Source organism: Perca flavescens, chromosome 11 (genome assembly GCF_004354835.1).
Source record: "Perca flavescens isolate YP-PL-M2 chromosome 11, PFLA_1.0, whole genome shotgun sequence".
NCBI classification, from domain to species: Eukaryota; Metazoa; Chordata; class Actinopteri; order Perciformes; family Percidae; genus Perca; species Perca flavescens.
This window is the reverse complement of record NC_041341.1, coordinates 27,773,608-27,791,652: the sequence shown is the minus strand read 5'-3', so window position 1 is coordinate 27,791,652 and position 18,045 is coordinate 27,773,608. Positions and strand designations below refer to the sequence as shown.

Here is an 18,045-nt window from a genome sequence, read left to right as displayed (position 1 = left end):
GCATACAAAATGATTGGACCTTGTCTCTCTGTCAGTTTTACATGCATCTAAATGTCATTTAACAGTCTTTCAAAATGACACACATATGCAATACCCATAACATCTTCATACAACTGAAAACACAAAATGTGTATGGAGGAGTCTGTGAGGAAGGAGGCTGACCAGACTAGGAAAGAGAGACACATGAAAAAAGCAGTTGGGATGGAGAGAAAATGATGGATGGCACCGGGTGAGATAGAGGAAGCTACAGAGGTGTCAGGGCTAAGTCAGTCTCGCTTTGCCAGAGGAGGGTCTGGCTACTCCACAAAGCATTCAGGGATGGGAGGAAAATGTGCTCTGGTTTATTGCCATTTCTTTGCAAAATACTAAGCACCAGAGAAAAGCCGGGCTGCCGCTGCAAAATAGGTCATTTTGGTCGTGCGACAGAAAACTAGCTAGCTGTGTGGATTTACCCTGCAGGGATCCGAGAAAAGGTTAACCATAGTCCTTAAATAAATAAATCTACCAGAGTTTAGAATGCCAACACAAAGGAAGCCCAAGGTAACGGATATCCGGCCTAAATGAGTGAAATCCGTCAAGGATATAGACTAGCGCAAAGTGAACATTGGATGAACAAAAGTTGGATTTTAATGAAAACAGCAGAGGGAGCTGGACCTCTGGGATGATGGCTAGATGGTGAGACTTATGTCACTGCGGATTCCTTTCTGTTTCTCAGATCTACTTTCTCCTCCTCGGCCATGGCTATGGACGTCCTCCTGGATCTTATAGAACACACAATATGTTAGCCATTTGGTTATATCTGACATGTGCAACAAATAGAGAGGTAACACTGCCAGAGCTAACATAAGTTTTGTGTGTGTGTGTGCAGTGTGTGTGCAGTGTGTGTCTGTCTATACCTGGTTGAAAAAGGTGGCAGGATAACAGTGCGGGGATGCGCTGTAAGGACAAGCTCCCCTCTGACAGCTTCTATCATCAGGTTCTGGAGCGTGTTCAGCAAAACATCTTCAGTCATGTCAGCAGGCACATGCTCAGTGTGTGGTGTGTTTTGCGTTGTGCGCCTGTTTCTCCAACATCCCGCAGTCCCCTCACTGTCCACTGTGTTGTGCTGTTCTTTCTGTCCCACTGTCCCACTCAACAGAACCTGACGTTGGTGTGTAGGGTGAGAAGGTGTAGGACAGGGAGGGGAAGGGAGGGAGGATGGAAGTGAGGAGGGACTAGTTTTTCGAAGCTGGTAGGTGATGGGCTTGGATGCCAAAGTAATCAGAGACTGGGTGAAGGCTGGATCATCTAGTATGCCACTGGAAAAGAAGAGAGGGGGAGGGCGCGCACACATGCACACACACACACACACACACACACACACACACAAATATACCATTTCTTACAATGCTCTTAACCTCACTTTAAATTCAATTATCTCCATGAACACTAAAATTCCATCTAATATCAAACACTTCCTGGGTGTCTGTGTAACTGTTACCTGAGCAGAGAGGTGAGTACATGCATGGTGATATCTCTATCAGGGCCATGTGTCGGGGGAGGCAGCCCAGCAGGGAGGGATGTGCGTGAAGAAGATGCTTCAGGTTGCTGGGGCTTGACTGAGCTGGGGCATCTTAGGAAGACAGCAGAGATGCAAATGTTTCTGCTACTACATATAGATTGGAGATCAGGATTTTCTGGATGCTTCACAGGAGTCACAACGTATTTGCTAAATCTAAAATAAGTCTTAAATAAGTTTTTGTATAAACATAAGTATAAAGGACATTCTTACATAAAAGGTGCGTATCAAAGTCCAGAGGTTGTGAATAGTATGAGAATGCTTTACCTATAGTGCTCATTTGACTGGTTAGGGAAGTGTGGGGGGTATTCCAGAAGCAAGTGGGAGTGTGCTGTAACCCACAGATGCAGCAGAGCAGGTTGGGGGGGTTCAGGGCATCTCCGGGCTTTTGCTGTCTCTCGCTGCGCCCGCCGCTCAGCTCTAGTTAGCTTGGTACACATAGTGACCACTGCTTCACCATTAGCACTGGCACAGATAGGAGGAAGAGTCTAGAGGGGAGAGAAAGCAAGACATAAAGGGGCAATCAAAATGAAGCCAGGCTTTAAAAATGTATTTGACAATAATAATATTTATTCGCAAGACAGGCCTTATATTTACAACCAATGAGTACCACCTTGTATTTCCTGAGTGGTGGCCCTTTTCTTACTGGAGCTGCTACAGGTTCCTGTAACAAGACAAAGAGTGAATTTGGTGAAGAAGACTGTTACATCACTGCCAAATACATGACTTTGAATTTGAGGGAGGACCTTATCAATGGGAACTTCTGGACTTTGTCTAAGGTCTTTGTCTGTTATAATGAATTCATCTTGCTGTCTCGCTTTCTCTTCCTCCCAGCGCTGTAAAGCATCATGATAACGAGTCAGCGCTGCTTCCTGAATAACCTGGAGAGGAGAGGAGAGGAGGAGAGGAGAGGAGAGGAGAGGAGAGGAGAGGAGAGGAGAGGAGAGGAGAGGAGAGGAGAGTAGAGACCAATTCATTAAATGTTGGACTTAAATTCACTAGGCTCAAAAAAAGCACAAACCTCATGGCAGCTAATGCAGCTCTAAATTTGCTGTGTTACCTGACAGATGATATCTAGCTGATAAGCAGTAGGGTAGTCAGTAGAGGTAAAGGTAAGGGCACAAAGGGCACTCTCCCCTGGACACAGACTACCTCGATCTGGATGGATCTGCACCACCTGACACAACACACAGACACACATGCAAACCTGGTCAGCAGTGATATTTTAACACTTTCACCTCAAAGCCTGGATTGAGATGTCATTGGGCACACAGATAACAGAATTTCCAAAATAACTCGGGGAGAATCCCTGATATACAACCTACGAATGACAGACAGTCCGGCACAAAGAGGGATGATCTGCTGTGTAACCCTTCCTGTACCTGCTGATTGCTCTGCGGGTCCCATGTATAGTGGACAGTGTCTGTGTGGGACACATTGGTCAGGAAGAGGATTCTTGAAGATCGTGAGCACACAGGGATGTCGCCAAGACAGACACTGTCCTCAGACAGAAATAGCACCTACACACACACACACACACACACACACACACACACACTGAGATGAATACATAGACCCACATATGGTCAAAGACACACATACAAGAAAACGTATAAGAAATAGACTGTTGGTATTCAGCAGAATAAATTCAAGTTAAAAGAATAGTTTGAAAAGACAAGAAGTGCTCTCACCTGTCCCGGGAAGGGCAGCCTCTGGACACAGGGTTCAGATGCCTTAGTATCACTGTAGCCAAATGGTGTTATGGAGCCCAGCGTAGGGGAATTTAACCCACATCCCTCAAATCTCACCAGCGTAGAGTGCCCATCCTGGACGTGGATAGGAATATCCATCTGGTGATACACAAAAACGGACTCAAAATCACAGAGATTGGACATGTAGGTAATGCTAATGGTGTAAATGATACGGTAGGTGCCATTCTAAATAGTTTAATGAATTAAAAAAAACAAAACATAAAATTGTTTATCTGTGTATCTAAGTAAACCAACTTCTGTGGCTGTTTCGTTACATTTCTGTTCCAGCTTGATTTTTAAATTGCTATGAACTTGATTATAATGCTATGGACAAAACATGTACAATGGAGAGAAACATGGTGCCTACAATAAAAGCTCCCCGAACCACTTGTATGAAAGGTTTGAGGGGATTGTGGTAAGAGGGCAGCAGAAGATAGGCAATGTATGGCTCGATCCTTACATGGTACACTTTAGCCTCTAATGGAGAGAAGATCCATTCCAGCATGGCCGTCTTCCCAGATAGGACCACTCCCTCTGGATTGAGGCAGCACAGCAACGGATGGTTACAGTTGTCCACCTGCAGCTGTGACAACACAGCCATGTCCACCTCATAACGGACTGGCACTGCACCGCCATTGTTAAGTTCATACATCTGCAGGACAAATGCCAAGTCACCTGGGTTTTGTCTAGCCTTTCAGAGAAGCTCAGGTTGTAATGTTAACAGTATTAATACACGTATTTTTAATAGAGAGGAACACATTCCGGTCAAACAATGGACCATAATGGATGTCCAAACACAGTTATTACCAGTGCTGTAAGTTTAATAGAAATCTGTGGAAGCTGTTTCAGTGAATATGAGTTGAAATATTATGCTATCAACTAGATTGCAATACATTTCAGCTCACTGTGAATACGCCAGTGCTGATAGGCTTTATGTTGGAGAATTTAAACACGCGCCTGCCTCGGAGGAGAACAGTTCCCAATAGTTACAGAAGTGAAGACATGTCGCTTGGAGGCAAAGTGGAGATAGGGTCTGTCTCTCTCCACCGTCACCCCCTGAAAGTTCAGCTGCACACAGAACCACAACACATACACATCAAGTTAAAATAAATTATCCAACTTCACCAAATTTAATGATATATTAGATTACTGCATTTCTCAGGCCCTACAGAAAATAAAAGGAATAATACAGGAATAGCACTACTGGAGTGAAAGAACTGTGGAATTTGAAAATTTGATTCTACCAGTATAGAAAGGTAATTTTGTTTTTGTGTTGTTAGACTTGAATAAATATGGGCTTCGTGTAAATTCATATGCAGTTCTGCCTCACCAAGATCTCTCTGCCATAAGAAAGTTTAAACACGACAGGAAACCGATCTGTCCCAGCAAAGTCATGGCTGTGAAGGACAAAGTTGAGATTATTTTGGGAACATGTTATTTGTGTAAACTGATTTTTTAGATTTAACCCTCATCCTTTCTATTATCGTTAAATTGACTGATTTATCATTCTGTGCTGTTGTATCTTTTGCGATAATCTCTGACCTGTAGGTGAAGTGTACTGCCCTCTGCTGGCCAGGGAGCAAAGTTCCAGAACGGGGAGAAATGCTGAACAGGTGGTTGTCTTGAACCTGTCAACGAGATGAATATATGTATGCTTTGTGCCTGTATCTATCCAAAAAAAGTTATATTTTGAAATGTGAGAATCTCAGAATATTTAGTAATATATAGTTAAATGTATATAAAGAAAAGACAGGCCTGACCTTCATTTGGTGCAGTTCAGTGCTGCTAAACTCTCCGGTCTCGGCCCAGTATTCCAACTCTATCTGTTGGTCCTCTGGAAACAAGAATGCCCTAATATTGAAGAGAAGCCCAAAAATCAGTAAATCAAAGATTTAAAGATTAGAAGAAACACAAGTCTATTCAAATTGTCCCTATCAAGCTCAATTTCTAAGAGTATAACCTGTATTTTCATTATCAGTAAAATGGAAAATGATTAGCTGTATATGACGTCTGGTATGTTATTCTGCACTGTATACATAAATTGAGAAATTTTTGACAACATTTCTACAGTCTGCTTACCAGTTTACAGGGATGAAGCCAGGGTTGTGAAACATCAACACAAACGTTGAGGGCTCTGAAGTCAGGGGAGCAGCACTGAAGTTAAAATCCAACAGGACTTTGGTGAAGATGGAAGGAGAACTGCTCAGACTAGAGGCAGGAAGAGCAAACATGGTCATGCACACACCACATCCTGACAATGTAAATACAGGATTTCTATTCAAACAAATATCATTTAAGTATTATTTCATTCTCTTTTGTAATAAATAAACAATCAAATTATGATAGTAAATATGGAATGAAACACAATAATGACGACATTCAAAACATGAATCTATCTTGATCTGTATCTTTTTTTTTATACATTTTATTGAGTATTCATATATTCTGCCCCTAACCTGTGCCTGGTAGGGGTTCTGTAAGTGAGTTCTGCAGGGGAGGGGTTGGACAGCATGTGCTCATTGAGTCTGTCCAGTGAGAAGAGTTTCCATAGATGCACCTTGCTGAGGCTGCCCACACTGCCACCCCCCCACACATCAATCACCTGGAGGGTGGGAAACACACCCTGAGCTCGCACTTCACACACTGTTTGGGGAGGGGATGACACAAACCCTAGGGAGAGAGACAGATAGATATAGAAAGCAAGAGAGCAGTAAGTCAGTAAGTAATGGAAAACGAAAAGGCAGAATATATTCAGGTTTGTATTGTCTGTGTTTTCTATCTACCACTGGCATTCAGCATCTGGTAGCTGATGGTCCACAGGTACTGGGCTCGTCTGTGTGGCCTGACAGTGGATCGGAGCAGCATTGTGGCATGTGAGGCGATGGTTCCCCTGTCACAGTCCAGCTGTAGGGCTAAATGGCCAGACAGGACACAGCTGATCCATAACACTGGTTCAACTACTGTATATCTGTATCACTTGTAGTCAGCAGGGATGACTTTTCATTTGCCTTACTGACAAATGCCCATGCTAAAGTCTACTCTGCTGAGAGCTAATCAATATCATGTAAATACAGTACGCAAAGGACAGTAAGGACCTCACAAAAGAGAATACCATTTGGCTCACTCTCGGGGTCATAAGTAAGTTCTTCATCCAGAAGTATCTGCTGTACAGAGAGACAAAAGGACACAGGACAGGGGCTGTTGTTCACCAGAGGAACCTGAATTGACCGATAGCTTCCAACCAGAGTCTCCCCAACATCCAGAACTGTTTTCTCTGCCTGGGGAGTAAAAAAACATGCACACACTGCTTTGCTTGGTTCCCTTCAAAAGTAATTCATGCTCCAAAAGATGAGTGCGACACTCATTTGAAATTTTCTTGAAAATTGAAATATAGTTCTAGTACATGCACACATGCATACACTCATGCACACACACATAAAATCACACAAGACAAAGACCCACCTCTATGGAGCCTTTCGCACCCATCCCCACCACATCAAGGGTAAGGTGTGACTTGTTACATCCAGGAGTTTGGATCGGCCAGAAGGTGAGAGTGGGTTTGAGTGTGTATGTTTTTTCTGCCAGTGGGCTGAAGGACCATATCTGAACCTGTAACATCAACCAGTCACAAACAAAAAGTTAAAGAAGGTAAATAAAGTCAGTTGCAAAGTTCAGTCAGGACCACTTTGTCAAAATAGATTCATTCATCTGCAATTTGTATTTGGCGGTATGGCTCTGTTCTGGGGCCTCCCCGCACTTCCACGTGCATACGTGGAAAGCATGAGGCAGGGAGAGCACACCTCCCTGCCCTTCCATGTGCATGTATGGAAAGCCTTAAGTGGGGAGAGCAGCAGTGCAGGATCCCCACAGGGTACAGCATCAATGACAGAGACACAACACTGATTAAGTCAGACAACATGAATTTAAAAGGAGGAGCTGGGGTGGAGCTGGGGTGGAGGTGGGTCGCAAGCGCTAGCAGAAATGCAGCAAGGTAGGCTGGGAAAAGCAGTTTAAATAGAGCGCGCTATATGGAAATCCAATCAAAAGAGGGAATCAGCTGAGCCATCAGCTGAGCCATCAGCTGGTGTGCTGGCTTAGGAACTCTATGAGCTGAGATAATAGCTTGACTCCGTGACATGCCAGAACTTGCGCTATGCTTCATATTTGTTTTAAATCACTTGCACAATATCTGCTTGCATTAAATGTATTTATGATTCTTTCAGCCTCTCACCGAGCTCTCATTGGGATGCAGTTCCCCAGCATCTGGTTCAACAGAGATAAGCTCCTGCTCTGGCTCTGGAATGCTCCATTGGAATCTATCATAAAGCACAATCACAGAAAGCCAGCTGTAGACAAGATTAATGATGCTGGGAAAAGACCAGACAACAAACAATACATGGAAAAATGTCCCAAGTACAGCACTGGAATAACAACCATTATGGCAACCAACCGTAGAGGTAGGCAGCTGAGGTTTCTGATGTGGTGGGAACGCTGCGTCTGTGAGCCCACGGCTGTTGGCTGGAAATATAAACTGTTGTCTCCTTCCAGAGACATACGCATCTGTTCCACAACACTGACAACTGTCAATTCCTAAAGGACACAGAGACATTTGCACAGATAAAATAACCTGCATGCGGTGAGTGCTACCACTTTTGTCCTCCGTGTCCCTGTGTAGTGTATATAGTACCTTTGTGTGTTTAGCTGCATTGAGCCGAAGGTGTAAACTGAACCCCTGTTTAGGACTGTTTTCTGTGGGAGTTGTTCTGAGCACGAGGATTTGGTGACTCCCAGGCTGGATCAGACCACAGCTCGGCACAACAAACACAGATTCTGCCAAGGCAGGGTTTAAACTGTGGTCCAGACAGAAAGTGAGGGGCAGGTCTCCACAATTCTGGAGGAGCACTGTCTGATGGGAAAGAACACTAAGTGCTGGAAACACCTTGAGAGAACAGAATATTACAGTTACCAGAGAATGACAAAACTATACATAAATGAGAGACTCAGAAAGAGTAAGATATGCTGTAACATGCTGTCTCACCACTCGAGGGGGCATCAGAGAGCAGCTTGGGATGAAATGCTCTTTGCCGGGCTGAAAGGAGTGGCCTATGACTCTGACAGTCACACACCAGGGTGGTAACAGCACTTGGTCCTCTAGGTCTTGATTGTCCTGCAGCATCCAGAGAAGGAAGAGAAGAGTGGCAGCAAAACATCTTGCATGACGTCTTGCAAGTTTTTCTTTTATGCTCAACAGAGATTGGAGACACATTTTGAATGGACATGCACAATCACTCGATGTGAAGGAATTTTTACTGTAGATCATTATTACCTTATAGAATGCAAAGCATTCGAGTTGCGCTCCGTGCAAAGTATTGAGCTGCTTAGGGTCATAGGTCACCCTGAATGAGGTGGACTTCAGTGGAGCCAGCTCACATAATGGGGGAGAGACAGTGAACGGAGAGTCTTGGGCAACAGTCCACACCAGGCTGGAGCAGAATCACATGCAATAGTAAAACCAGATTGAGCAAGAAAAACAGATATTCTAAACATGTGCCATAGTGAGAAGTCACAATCCAGTGCAAGCATGGATACCTGAGTTTCTCCCTGGTGTGGTTGGTGATGGAGACAGGCTGAGAGGAAGTGGATGAAGTAGACAAAATAGAGGACATTTTGTAATTAAACAGTAGCTCACTGGGCATCACAGACACATGTAGAGACGACAAAGAAGAGCTGGAAGAGAGGGGATCCATGCACCCTAAGCAGGATTGGTAATATTCCTCCATGGGATTTCTGCACACAACACCAGCACTGTCTGGTGTCTGGGGTGACTGCTAGAAAAGGACACAGAGAAAGAGTCAGACAGACAATACCAAAACCTATACTGTGCCCTTTACTGGTTACATCTAGTGTCCATGCGTGATTTAATGTTTTCTGATAAGATATTTAAAATCTAGACAAATCAGCAATTTGCCTCCTCCACTGGGCAGAGCGCTCCCTTTTGGTCCAAGGGTACATTATGATCCTGCTGCATGTCACTGGGAGTGTCTGGTAGGTCCTGTCTGCGATACCAGTGGAGCTTGTAAAGAACCAAGTGCTCAGGTTTCAGTATGGCTGGCTGCTGGAGCTCTGAGTGACAGGTACCAATCAGGTCAAGGAACATGGGGTCCTACAGGGGAGATTAGACATATCTAGTGTTAACTAGAATAAATAGTCTTGTTTGTGTGTGTGTGTGTGTGTGTGTGTGTGTGTGTGTGTGTGTGTGTGTGTGTGTGTGTGTGTGTGTGTGTGTGTGTGTGTGTGTGTGTGTGTGTGAATGTTATAATGGTGTGTTTGCTGCATATTGACTCCTACCCTGTGCAGTATGAGACATGCCACTCTCCTGTGATGTGCAATAGGCTGCGTGGGCCTATAGACTGCCCTCAGTGTGGTATGGCTATGTGGGCATACAGTGCCACTTGCTGGCTGGATGCTGAACACACTGTTCCCACTACAATCGAGGTCCCATTGGTAGAGAGCCTCAACAGGCGAAGAATTAACCAGCTCCACTGTCTGTACGACTGCTCCTCCTTCCTCAACACAGCCAAAGTCCACCACAGAGGAGGACAAGGAGACGTTGGGACCTAGTTAGAAAAATAAATCATGTTTGTACACATGTATCCAATTGTAGATACCCTTTCTTTTTCATTTAAAAAAAAGTTGGAGAATAATGCTAGTATTTATCTGCCTTTCTAAGACTGCAAAACCTTTTTTTATATGTATATATATATATAGATTGTGTATGTGTGTGCCTTTCCGTGTGCCCCTACCTACACAGTTTCCTGTGAGTTTGATCAGAGTTTCATTGAGCGCTCCTCTACATTTTAGAGATAAGTACTCAACAGAGACACTATCCACCACAGCAGGAGTATAGGTGACTTTAGCCCGTAATGATCCTCCAGGCACCACCTTACCCCTGGGCACATCACAGCTGAACACTGACCCCAACAAAGGCGCCCCACTGGACAGTTGTGAAAGAGAGAAAGACGCAGTTACCTAGAGGAGAGAGGTGACAAGAGATATCAGAGGGAAGGTAACTGAGAGTGTACATTTGTGTATCTTTGTGTACTACTCACAGGGGAGGGGTTAAAGATGTAAAAGTGTTTCTGCAAACTCTGCCCGACTGCCACAGAGCCAAAGTGCAGCTCTTTACCACACTGTTCTTTTTCATCCATGGTTCCTGGATTTTTCAGCTGAAGACATGGGTATTTAGCTGAAAGGAAAAGCAGAGGCAAGAAAAGAGGAGAGTGAGAGTATTGGTTCCTCATCTCCTTTTAAACAGTATTCTGAGAATAACTATATACCCCCTTGCCACATGGTTCAATCAATAATACAGATGCATATCAGTATAGCTTCAAATAAAGCAAATATGGAACATGTGTCATTGCTCAAATATGCATGGTTATACACAGTCAGACTGGAGAACAACTGGGTAAAATCAGTGGCTTAAATTCTTTGCTTTACGGTCAGATCAGTCATTTTTTTTAATGATATATTGTTCACAAACATAAATAAGGAGTGGAGTTCTACATTAAAAATGAGCATTTATTGTTTTTGTGGTGTACTTTTTTCAATTTTACTAATATTACTGATGTAACAAAACCAGCAATCAAGCTGAGAGAAAGTTGTATTATTTGATTCTGGTAGTAGGCCAAAACCAGCTGTTTAAATTTGGATCACAAATTGTAATTGTCTAGGTACTGATTACAGTCAGTCTGGTATTGATTTATGGGTCCGTCTATGTTGTCAAAGCTGGTAAGTTTATTGGTAACCTTTCAAATCTATTTAACTACATATACTGTATCAAAAATCTGTCTGGATCTATTAATCTTATGTTGTCCTGTCTCAGCTTATAGTTGAAGTACCTAGTCCCTGCAGCAGCACAATGCAGCAGCTGTCTGCCTTGTCCCCTTCTTCTCCAAACTTGCAGTTGGCCTGTTGCTGGTACACCAGTGCCTCTTGTGGTTGGAAGAGCACAGTGATGTGACACTCCTGGCCAGGCTTCAACAGGCCTTGCTCAGGGCTTAGTAGGAACGGTGCTGTGAACTCCCACTGGAAACATGTCTGAAGTTTACTGTGGGAAGAAAAACACAAACATAAGAACATGAACACACAAACACACTTTAAGTATATTCATACAAAGCATTCTGCTTTCTTTCTTCCCAAGTTATTTATCCCGCCCACTCTTCTGCATTAGTCTCAACACACACTCCTATGTACCTGACATTTTTCAGCAGGAAAGTAGTCGTAGTAGAGTTTTGAACAGCACAAAGTGGCAGCAGCACAGAGTCAGGCACCTCCAGGGCATGACAGGGAATGGTGGCACGGAGGGATACTTGAAAACTGCCATCTTTACCTTGAAACTCAATGCTGTCTTCATACTCGCACTGTCCCGACAGACAAACAGACACACCAACACAGATAGAAGACATGAAACACGAGGACTAAGTCATGTTACTTCTCTATTATGTGAATAATAATCTTTCATCTTTTTAAAGCCATACATGCTTCTTGTGGTGCTGTAAGTCACTTTGTTCAACTTTTTTTCCGCTCAACAAAGAGTACAGAATCATAAAAAATAATAATGGTCTAGAATGATCTCAGTTCCTTTTTGTTGCAATGGTCCCATCTCCCTCACACTAATTATATTTTTTTGACTTATAGTATCTGACCATTTCTAATGGTAAGACTGCAAATGTATTTGTCTAGAAGTTTGAATTCAGCCCACATTAAAAAGCCCTGGAACAGAATACTTTCCAAAATACTGATAAGATATATTAATAGATGAAATTATGTATAAGTTTTTGATGTGTTACCCTCTGTACTGGTCTAAAGCTGACTGGCATGGAGAACGAAGTCCCCGGGCTGAGAACAATTATCTGGGGAATCAAGGTGAAAAACTTGGACAGTGGCGGCCTGTGAGGGGACAAAGAAAGGATAGTATAACCTGTGGATACTCAGCAAATTGACATTGCATTGCTTGAAAGTAAACAATAACCCATCATTTGTGTGCGTGTGTGTGTGTGTGTGTCCATGTGTGTTTGTAAGACCTGACGTGCAGCTTCTGCAGCTTGCTATGAATATTCTTTAACACTAATGTCTCAGTGAACTCTCCTCCCAGGTCCCAGTCCTCCCAGACCAGCTCTGGCTTCAATTCCAACCCTAAGAGACAGCTTCTTTGGCTGGAAGCTTCCCGCCGGTACTTTCCACCCCGTTGCCTCTGGTGAATCCCTGGATCCTGCCGGGTGGGTTATTGCAGGAGAACATTTAGTGTGTGATGTTTTAATAGTTATACTGATAGCTATATCAAAAAAGCCCACAATATCTACAAGCAGTGAGTTGTGTAATTCAGACTAAAAAATGTTGTGCCAAAATATATTGTGGGAAAGACCAGTAAAAACGGACGGAATCATTCATAATCAAAATGTTTTTTGCACGTGTCATTATTTCAGAACAACTTCTTTTTTTTAATAAAATGAGGTAAATTTTACTTTAGTGCAGTGTCCACCAGTAGAAACCAGCTAATGTGTAACTGCTGTAACTGTTTTAGGATTTTTTACAGTCAATGTTTAGGACACAAAGTATACATTTAATTAAGGACTTCCTGGTTGTTGTTTTTTCTTGTAGGGATATATACATAGGCAGAGAAGAAAGTCAATATAATACATAGTTATAGTATGTATTATTCATGGGCCATTTTTCTTATTCAGGGACAGGGAGGAATATAGTAACTGATCAAATTGAACACACTGGTTGAATGAGACCAAATGAAGCTATGTTACAAAGGAAAAGTTGACCACAAGTTGTAGCTACATTATGACAAGCTGTTTCTAGCCAAACTTTAGTTACTTTGATATTCTTCCCAGAGGGCTTCCATTTTGCTCCTGAAGCCAAGGGATCAGGACCCAGAGACTCAGCTAACATGCCTGGAAAATGACAAGAAGACATTTAGCTACTTAGCTAGCTAGACATTTACAAAGTATTAAATAACGTTACAGGAAAGTTAACATGGTTTCTAATTCTAGGATTTGTTATTTCGCACAGTTGACACATTTATTAACGTTACAGTCTCATCCTAAGAAGTATCTAGCTAAACCATAGCTAAATAAAACCACGTTGAGAGAGCGTTTTGGAATAAACGTAAATAAAGACCATAACGTTAGCTAGCTAGCTAGCTATTAACGTTAGCTAACACAGGGAGTAATATTAAAAAGCTGACAGCTTAAACATATTAAAAATTCAACCGAATCTAAACATTGCTGGTCTAACAGAATAACGTGTCCTTACCTTATAAAGGTTCAAATGCCAAACGATAAAGCTCACAACTTTATATTCTTTCCATTTTAGTTATAAAACCCCCGCTTATATTAGCTACAACAGTCACCGGAATGGGTGTCTAAGGTTTGTCCATAACCACGGCGTTACCAAGGCAACAAGCAATTGTTTGAAATCACCATAGTAATTACGGCAGCTGAGGATGGACAAATGCAATTCGCAAACTGGTTGTATAGTAATTACAAAGACATAGAGTCTATGGGTAATTATAAAACCTGGGGAGTGTTTACCTTCTTATATGCTGTCTATGGTGTTTACATGTATAATAACTTTAAAGCATTTATGACATGTAATACGATGTTGGGTATTACCAACATTGTATTACATGTCATAAATAGACTTCCCTTCATAGACTGAACTTATTGGACCCAACACACATGAATTAAATTTTATTTTTCAAATAATTCCTCTCAACAAAAAACACTATTATTGCTTTAAAAGTAAAATATATTAAATTCTATAATGTTAAATTACCGTATATTGACAATGACAACATAACACACTTAATATGAGAATAGTTTACAAAATACACGGAAAATGCCATATCAACAGTACATTTTAAATACCATACATTACATGCAGCCATGTCTTTGTGGATGTGTGGTTTTAACTAAATATAACATGCAGTTTTAACAAGATAATACAAAACAATGAGTTAAATATTGTACAACAAAGATCCATGACCACACAGTAATAAAGTAGCATACAATAGCATTTTTTCTTTGCCACCCCTAATGCCCTAAATCTTTAACTGGGTGAAAATGAATCCATTATTTTGTAAAGTCTTGTCTCATTAAAAATATGAAAATATACATATAAATATGAAAAGTTACAAATATTGGTGGAATATTTGTCCAGCATTTGTAACAGACCAGGATGCTGATAACAATGTAACACTGACACTCTTTACAACACGAGTCTCCAAGTTAATGTTTCTTTCTCTGCATCCACTGCCTTCCATGAAAGTGCTGTCCCACCCCACCCATGCATACATGCATACAGTTTTATATTTATAGATAAATCAGTTTATTGCAGATGAAAGGACAGGAACATGCTTTCTGTGTGTTTGCACTGTTTAAATCACAAGTAAATCATGCACAAAAATGCCCATTATACGTCAGAATTATTTGTTGATTCTGAAGTCATAACTCAGATGGACTACTGACCATTAAACCATTAAATGTCCAGGTAAAGATGGCATTATTCTGGTCGGATGTCATCAGTTTTCATACCCAGCCCAATGTGCAGATGTCAACTTACCCTTTTGGTAATTCGGGAGCTCCAGGTACGGGTTGGGGTGTGAAAAATTAGTTCTCCACTTCATTCCACCATGTTTGTGCACCTGATTGCAATGTGTATTATCTGCTCAAGGGTAATACATACAAAAAGACATACAATTAAGGCATGCTGAACTTTAGAACTATGGGAAAACCCCACTTCTTGTTCTTGGATCTCCCTCCTTCTGCTCCTCCTCTTCTAAGTATGAGCTGTAGTTTCCTGTTCCTTCTCCATCATGCCTCATGAAGCCTACAGATCCTAAAGAACCCGCCCTCAGCACTTCTCTCTCCTCTTTTTCATCCTCATCATCCCTTTCTATCTCCTCTTCATCCTCCAGGCTCGAGCTGTGTGAATCGCTCTGAGGCTTGGCACTGTCTAAATCCATTCCAGCTCTTTCAGTGTGTGTCAGTGGCGTTGCTTGTTCCTTGGCTTTGCGACTTCTCTTCCACTTCATACGTCTGTTCTGGAACCAGATCTTAACCTATAAGTGAAAAACAACAGGAATGATGTTAAACAGTGTAAACATATTTAGTTGTGTGATCACGTTGCAAAACATGTGTTATTCTTCTCTTAAAGTATTTGTTTCTGGAGAGTAGACTAATGTAAAAAAATATATATATATAAAAAAATAAAGCAGGACACCATTACCCTTTCTTATATAAGGATGGAGGTATAAGCTTAATAACTTGACAGAGACTATGAATGATGGGGATAGAGGGACACTCACACACTAAAATAATAATAATATAATATAATAATAATTCAATACATGTCATCCTTCAGACTCTGACTCGCTCACCTGAGTCTCAGTCAGCATGAGGGAAGTGGACACCTCAAAGCGTTTAGGCCTGGACAGGTACTTGTTGAGCTTGAACTGGTTTTCTAATTCCAGCAGCTGCTGGCTGGTGAAAGCTGTCCTGGGCCTCCGACACTTCCCAAACAAACCTACCTGGGCCGGGGCTGAGAATGGGGAAAAGAGAGAGGCACACAGGGGTTATTCCGTGCATTTGTCATTATTTACATTTTCATCTTTTTCTGTAAGTAAAAAAAGTGTACATCTAATACTATTATTATGGATATTGGGTTATAATCAACTTAGGCAAACAGTAGCCTACAAGTGATAGAAAGACAAAAAGAAAGAAAATATTCATTTGATAAATATTTTCCTAAAAGATCTTCTAGTTTGGTTTCCCTAAATCACTGGTTGGATGCTAGGCCTGTCTGTCTTCCTGCCTGTAGGCCTATATCTTGTTTTCTCTCTGCCTGTTAACATTTATTGCCATGATGTGAGGTCGTGGTGAGAGGATATTGCTATGGAGGGGTAATAAACCATCAAGGGGGACCATTTCCTTAATGAAAACACTATAAATGTTATCAACTGATTAAGTAGGTCTATTTCAGGTGTTACCTTTACCGTAAATGCTGTGCATTATTTTTTATGAGATATTGTCCTTAAGAGACAGCATATCAATGTCACGGTCCTTTCAAACCTAATACCAACACACAGGTGTTAGGAGGCTACATTATTAAACTGGCTGTTGCCCCATTACTAAGAGTGAACAAAAAAAAAAAAAAAACATACAGCATTGGCATACATTAAATAACATGTTTAATTAAAGGGAAATAAAGGTATGATTCATTTGATTTTAATTAGGTCTAAGCTGTAGTAGACCTATATAACATTTAGAATAAAAAACAGATTTGTAAGTAAATTAGCCTATAGCCTAAATGTATTTTTTTAAATATGCATTTCATGAAATAATAACAAGAAACAAAAGATGCATGCATGTCTTCAAAAAAAAGTCTAAATAAAAAGATGTGAAGAGAAATATTGAATACGCTATTTACAATTATATAAATATAGTACTCTGTATTAGCCTTAGTATTATTGCTATTAGGCAAATATTATTATTATCAATATCATCATTATTCTTTTAAAGCTACAGCCAACTATGACCTTTGAGTCATCCATGTCATTTTTGTCACAAATTCAGAGGTGGATAACGATGCATTTTGATTCTCTCAACATCTTAAGTTACAGGAAGTAAGAAGGATAAAGTTTATAACTGCAGGAGACAGGGAGATCCGCTTACCACCATATTCTCCGAGTCTGGGTATCATCATCCCGGCTCTGATCCACGGCTCCAGAGTAAGCGTCGCGGCCATGGTGGCCCCCTTCAGCTGCTCAGGGTATGGTTGGACCAGCTGTGTGAAACCGGGGTACATGAAGGCGGGGTGCTGGCCTCCGAGGGCCGCCAGAGGATACATGGAGCCCGGGTGCATTCCGAGGAGACCCCCTTGGTGCAGAGCAGTGAATCCTGACTGGGACAAGCTGAAGAGCTGGGCTTTGGATAGGACTCCTGGCGGGGCAGGAGAGCAATCTTTTGAGTTTAGATGCGGGGAAGGCGTCTCTGAGCCGCGGTTTGACACCGGGCTGCCGCCGGGGCTTCTGCTGTAATACAACCCCGGGGACGCACCATCACTGTCCCTCCTCTGTTCCACGTCGTGCGCCAGCAGCGCATCAATGCGAAAGTTTGTAGATTTCTCCATGGTGGTAGTCATTCTGTCCCACGATGAACTTTGAAGTGAAGTGTCTCTAATATCTGAACACACTGTAATATCTAAAAGTTAAGAGAAACTTCTAAAGAAACTGCTGAAGAAATGTTTTCTTCCTGACCCACTCCACTTAAGCCCAGTGCGTTAAACCCACTTCACTCACTCCAAGGAGAAATTACTCGCACCCGATAGCGCTATAAAATCTGCTCTGCTGTGATTGGCCAGAGCCATGTGGCGCAGGGGCAGGGTTAACTCTTTCTTCTGGAGGGTTAATAGGCATTTGTGCACTCATGCATCAGCAGTAGGCCTATATGTTGAATTCTAAATTCCAAATTCTATTCAATAAGTTAACACACACTCTCTCTCTCTCTCTCTCTCTCTCTCTCTCTCTCTCTCACACACACACACACACACACACACACACACACACACCTTGTATACAAATGTGAGCCATAATTAAAAACTGTATTGCGTTAATTACTTGAATCTCACTTTAGAGGGATGACAAAATGCATCATTTTACAACTATAAGTC

General features: G+C 41.9%; 2 protein-coding genes across 5 annotated transcripts; both read right to left on the bottom strand.

Annotated features, from left to right (window-relative positions):
• Window positions 1-529: 529 nt before the first annotated feature.
• Window positions 530-13,737, bottom strand: cfap65 (cilia and flagella associated protein 65). Of its 4 annotated transcripts, none has more exons than XM_028591350.1 (35): window positions 13,630-13,737; window positions 13,192-13,268; window positions 12,393-12,580; window positions 12,159-12,258; window positions 11,563-11,729; window positions 11,208-11,416; window positions 10,419-10,555; window positions 10,113-10,338; window positions 9,658-9,926; window positions 9,278-9,472; window positions 8,899-9,137; window positions 8,636-8,792; window positions 8,348-8,476; window positions 7,997-8,248; window positions 7,760-7,899; window positions 7,541-7,625; window positions 6,772-6,918; window positions 6,422-6,587; window positions 6,093-6,221; window positions 5,766-5,979; window positions 5,389-5,517; window positions 5,070-5,160; window positions 4,852-4,937; window positions 4,640-4,706; window positions 4,267-4,377; window positions 3,770-3,961; window positions 3,250-3,408; window positions 2,941-3,078; window positions 2,619-2,735; window positions 2,305-2,439; window positions 2,172-2,222; window positions 1,826-2,046; window positions 1,481-1,612; window positions 897-1,298; window positions 530-761 (listed from the first exon to the last, which is right to left on the bottom strand). In XM_028591350.1, exons 2-35 carry the CDS (start codon window positions 13,264-13,266, stop codon window positions 683-685), a joined length of 5,334 nt encoding a protein of 1,777 aa, XP_028447151.1. In that variant the 5' UTR covers window positions 13,267-13,268; window positions 13,630-13,737; the 3' UTR covers window positions 530-682. The 4 variants fall into 4 exon arrangements, with proteins under 4 accessions (XP_028447151.1, XP_028447152.1, XP_028447153.1 ...); XM_028591351.1 differs by having other exon boundaries at window positions 6,434-6,587; XM_028591352.1 differs by having other exon boundaries at window positions 7,997-8,215.
• A 989-nt stretch (window positions 13,738-14,726) lies between these two features.
• Window positions 14,727-17,655, bottom strand: LOC114564562 (motor neuron and pancreas homeobox protein 1). The gene is made up of 3 exons (XM_028591968.1): window positions 17,049-17,655; window positions 15,755-15,915; window positions 14,727-15,436 (listed from the first exon to the last, which is right to left on the bottom strand). Exons 1-3 carry the CDS (start codon window positions 17,515-17,517, stop codon window positions 15,098-15,100), a joined length of 969 nt encoding a protein of 322 aa, XP_028447769.1. The 5' UTR covers window positions 17,518-17,655; the 3' UTR covers window positions 14,727-15,097.
• Between the last annotated feature and the right edge of the window lie 390 nt (window positions 17,656-18,045).

What these genes read in the sequence shown, in the direction of transcription:
- cfap65 (XM_028591350.1), bottom strand. Translation starts at nt 13,266, where the DNA reads ATGTTAGCTGAGTCTCTGGGTCCTGATCCCTTGGCTTCAGGAGCAAAA. An exon ending in CTCTGATGCCCCCTCGAGTG is followed by an intron (nt 8,249 to 8,347) that starts GTGAGACAGCAT and finishes TGTTCTCTCAAG; the next exon opens with GTGTTTCCAGCACTTAGTGT. An exon ending in CAGTCAAATGAGCACTATAG is followed by an intron (nt 1,613 to 1,825) that starts GTAAAGCATTCT and finishes TGTCTTCCTAAG; the next exon opens with ATGCCCCAGCTCAGTCAAGC.
- LOC114564562 (XM_028591968.1), bottom strand. Translation starts at nt 17,517, where the DNA reads ATGACTACCACCATGGAGAAATCTACAAACTTTCGCATTGATGCGCTG. An exon ending in CAGACTCGGAGAATATGGTG is followed by an intron (nt 15,916 to 17,048) that starts GTAAGCGGATCT and finishes CCCCATTCTCAG; the next exon opens with CCCCGGCCCAGGTAGGTTTG. An exon ending in TCATGCTGACTGAGACTCAG is followed by an intron (nt 15,437 to 15,754) that starts GTGAGCGAGTCA and finishes TTTCACTTATAG; the next exon opens with GTTAAGATCTGGTTCCAGAA.